The sequence below is a fragment of the Berghia stephanieae genome, chromosome 13, assembly GCF_034508935.2.
Source record: "Berghia stephanieae isolate SIO BIC M18660-M18661 chromosome 13, UCSD_Bste_1.3, whole genome shotgun sequence".
Lineage (NCBI taxonomy): Eukaryota > Metazoa > Mollusca > Gastropoda > Nudibranchia > Aeolidiidae > Berghia > Berghia stephanieae.
The window spans coordinates 34479902-34483674 of record NC_088372.1 but is presented as its reverse complement, the minus strand read 5'-3'; the positions used below and the strand labels follow the sequence as shown (position 1 = coordinate 34483674).

Genomic DNA, 3773 nt, shown 5'->3' with positions numbered 1-3773 from the left:
AGTAGTAGTAGGTAGTAGTAGTAGTAGTGGTAGAGTAGTAGTGTAGTAGTAGTAGCAGTAGTAGCAGTAGTAGTAGTAGTAGTAGTAGTAGTAGTAGTAGTAGTAGTAGTAGTAGTAGTAGAGGACTGAGAGGTGGGATGAGGAGTAGGAAGAGAGAGAGGAAAGAGGAGAATGACCAATTTAAGTGGAGGAGGAGGAGAAGGAGGAAGGAGAGGAGGAGGAGGAGGAGGAGGAGGAGGAGGAGGAGGAGGAGGAGGAGGAGGAGGAGGAGGAAGAGAGAGAACTCTTCAACTTTTCGACAAGCTTTCAGTACAAGGGAAGCAACTGAAAATACACACTATCACTCCTGGCAACAGAGTTGTGTTATCCTGAGAAAACTAATTCAATCAAATATGGCGACTCCTGTCGATCGATCGGAATTGAGAACAAAGATAGACCCAATATCACCCTGAACTGTACTATTGTTTGGCTTTAGTGGTTGTGTTTTATGTTTGCAAATTCAAGTATCTATTTCACTGACTCATGGATATACGTTGCCTGATCTTTCTGAAATAATATGGCTGCTGATTGTAGCAAACAGACAACAAAGGTTGAGCTACGAGAAGGTAAGCAGGCGAAAAAATACAAACAAAAGGCATTATTATTTTTTTTTTTTTTGTCGTCAGTAACACATCCATAGAGACATAGGCAGACAGACGTTGACTTTGTCGAAATATGGTATTTTTTAATGACCTTGGTCACAATCGATTCGTTTCTATTATGTGTAGCTGCCTGGCGTAGTGTGTTTTTAGTTGTTTTTTTTTTTTTTTTAGTTTTTATTCATATATCATAATTCATCAATCGGACAGTTTCATTTCATCTGATTTTTTGTTGTTGTCAGTTATCATTATCATCGTTGTTGACACAGCCGGTCAAAGTGGAGGGATTTTCACTGATAGACGTTGATCCATCGCTTACATTTATTAATTCGAGAAGATTAATAGGTACTGGATGTTCCCTCTCTAACTCTAACACTAATTGAATTTGAATCATGTGGTAAAAGTTCCAATCACTGGCGTTCTGTCTTCTGTCCAAATTTTGTCCTCATTCGTCTGTCGCATCTGACTGTATGTTTGTGAGGAAAAACCTAATCGCTCCTATTAAAAAATCAAAGAAGAATTGACAGCCTATTTAAATAGGATATTTTTAGTTTGTTTTAATAGTAGATTGAACAACAGTCTCGAACTCCGATGCAGTGGGGTGAGTGGTGGGAGGGAAAGTGAGGGCTCACTCACAGTGTGATGCTGGCCACGGGCGGCCACCCAATTGCTGTAGATGAGTCATTGTGATGTAATGTGTCACTGTCGTTATAGTTGAGATGACACACACAAACATGCACACATTCATACATGATGCTGTTACTGTTACTACAGTGTTGAATCATTGTTTCATACACACCCTCTGATTTGGCGTTGACTTGTGTTTCGTTGATTTATACTTATACTACTTATATAATACTGAAAGGATGATAGTCTGTGACCTCTTAGAACAAGGAACTTATCAAAATGATGAAGGTGGGGACAGTTATTTTTTCTTTTCTTTTTATTTATTTATTTATTTATTTTCATTAGGACTGATTAATGATTAGTTCTTATAAAAGTAAGGATTGTTTTTGGTGGTTTGGGGGTGGGGGGAGGGGTGGGGGGAGGGGGGGGGGTGATCAAAGTGTCATTAAGTGTGGGCAGATTATTAACAAATTTCCTCTTTTATATACTCCATTCATAAATTATTTTTTAAAAGGGCAGGGAAAAAAAATTCAGAATACTCCCTCTCTTTCATCACAGCTACAGAATAACATCCAATAGGAACTGATACTTATAATACACACATGAATGTAGGTACTTAAATAAGTACTTGAAATTGTCATCGGTTATGATTAAGCCTTTGCAGATGGGATTGTATTTTAGTCTGACATCACTGAGAGAAACTGTAAAGACGTAACGATTTGGCCACTCTGTTCTTCCTCGAGTTCATGTCATTACAGTAGATGAAAATAAATGTGAAGGGGTGTTATTACGGTAGATGATAATAAATATGAAGATTGCTTGAAGCTCGAAGTAATGAATAACACCACTAGTCAAATGGAAAGAAGCTTTCATTTGATTAACGAAAACATGATGTAGATGTTTTGGTTTTCGCTTTGTCAACAAAACAGGATGAATGAAACACTTAAGACGAATGAACCGTTCATTCAGTTTGATTATTGTATTAGTATAAGTCATTGCTCATTGTTGCAGAGATTTAGAAAATATATGATGCTGGGGTTATTCTCCAGTTTTTTCTTGGAGTAGACCCAAAGTACAAATTTTCCTTTGGGGATGAATAAAAGGAACATTATTTTTATTTATTTATTTTGTTTTTGCTTTACACAGTTATTTGTTTGTTTTTTAGACCTCTGACTGTTTTTAATCGTTGATGGTAATTGGTAATGCATGCATAGCTTTTTTTTGTGTGTTTTTTTGTTACGATTGTATTGGTTGATTAACAGAACTGGTAAGCATTTTACTCTCAATTGCAATCCATCCATAAATTTTTGTCATGGTGAATATATGATTCGTGAGGTCTGTAGCTACGAGATAAATGTATTAGGTGAAATTATGGTGTTGTATATTATATAGAATGAGCATCGCCGTGAAAGAGTTAATAAATTATCATTGAATATCAAGGTCACTCCCTTGACAAATAAAGAGTAAGTAAACAAGTAGTATATTAGTATGATATTATTAGTTTATGACTTGGCTTGACTTATGCCTCTTGGGTCCTGGCAAAGTATAGGGCCTCAACAGTACTCTTCCATCTTCTTCTGTCCTTTGCCTCATGCCAGGAAGATTGGAGACACACAAAAAAAAAGCTTGGTGAAGGCTTCTCCTCCTAGTCTGTTTTGGACGACCCCGTATCCTCTTGCCCTGTGGGTTCCATTCAAGAGCCTGCTTGGTTATATTACAATAACAGGGTATGACCAACCCATCACCACTTTCTGCGTCTGACCTGGACATTTTATGACTTACTTGCTGGGATGAAAAAGTTCTTTCATCACTTTTTTTTTTCACCAATTAATTCCATTTTGATGTCTTCTGTTGTTGGCCTTGTTATCTCTGATATTGTCCGATCACTCTTCTTAAAACGTAACAAAAAAGTATTATGATGTCGAAAAGGTGAAAACTCATTTCACATTATTAAGTAATAAACAGAAATGAATATTAAAGAACAAAATACCAAACACGGAACGAGATATCTCTGTCGTCAATCTGGAATTTTGTAATGTATTTATGTCTTCATTGTTTTGTTTTTGTTGTTGGCTAAAGAAGAGTTTTGAGCCCGAAACGTTCCATGTTTGGTATTTTGTTCTTTTTTGAAGCTGTTCTATTCATTATTGTTTATTACTTTTTTCAGGCCACAACTTCTAGCAGCCTAGTGTCACTTTGACATTATTAGTATCATTACCTTTTTTACCAGAGGGAGGTGGGCAGGATTGTAATGTTTCATTGTAGCCTTATACTTATATATATCAGACCTGGGGATGAGGTGGCTGAGCGGCTAAGGCATTGTATTGTTTGTTTATATGATTCAGAAGGTATTGGGTTTGAGCACCGCTTCAGGTTCTTTAATTTCTTGGCAAGATTATTACCCCCCCCCCCCCAATTTAATTTGCTCATTTTGGACAACACTGGTATTTCCTGTTACATCAAACTTTTTTGTCGTGGTTTATCTATTACTTTAAGAGTGTTGACTTT

The 3773-nt window shown here is 36.7% G+C and overlaps 1 protein-coding gene across 2 annotated transcripts in view; it reads left to right on the top strand.

The window, feature by feature from the left end:
- The first annotated feature begins 365 nt into the window (after window positions 1-365).
- Window positions 366-3773, top strand: part of LOC144959164 (cyclin-dependent kinase 14-like) — a 143343-nt gene continuing 139935 nt past the window's right edge. The window contains exon 1 of one of the 2 annotated variants that reach the window (XM_078891686.1): window positions 366-605. In XM_078891686.1, coding sequence (XP_078747812.1) covers window positions 557-605 — 49 coding nt within the window. In that variant the 5' untranslated portion in view covers window positions 366-556. Of the gene's footprint in view, window positions 606-1362; window positions 1554-3773 lie in introns of those variants that run through there. The other variant, XM_078891687.1, reaches the window with a different exon arrangement.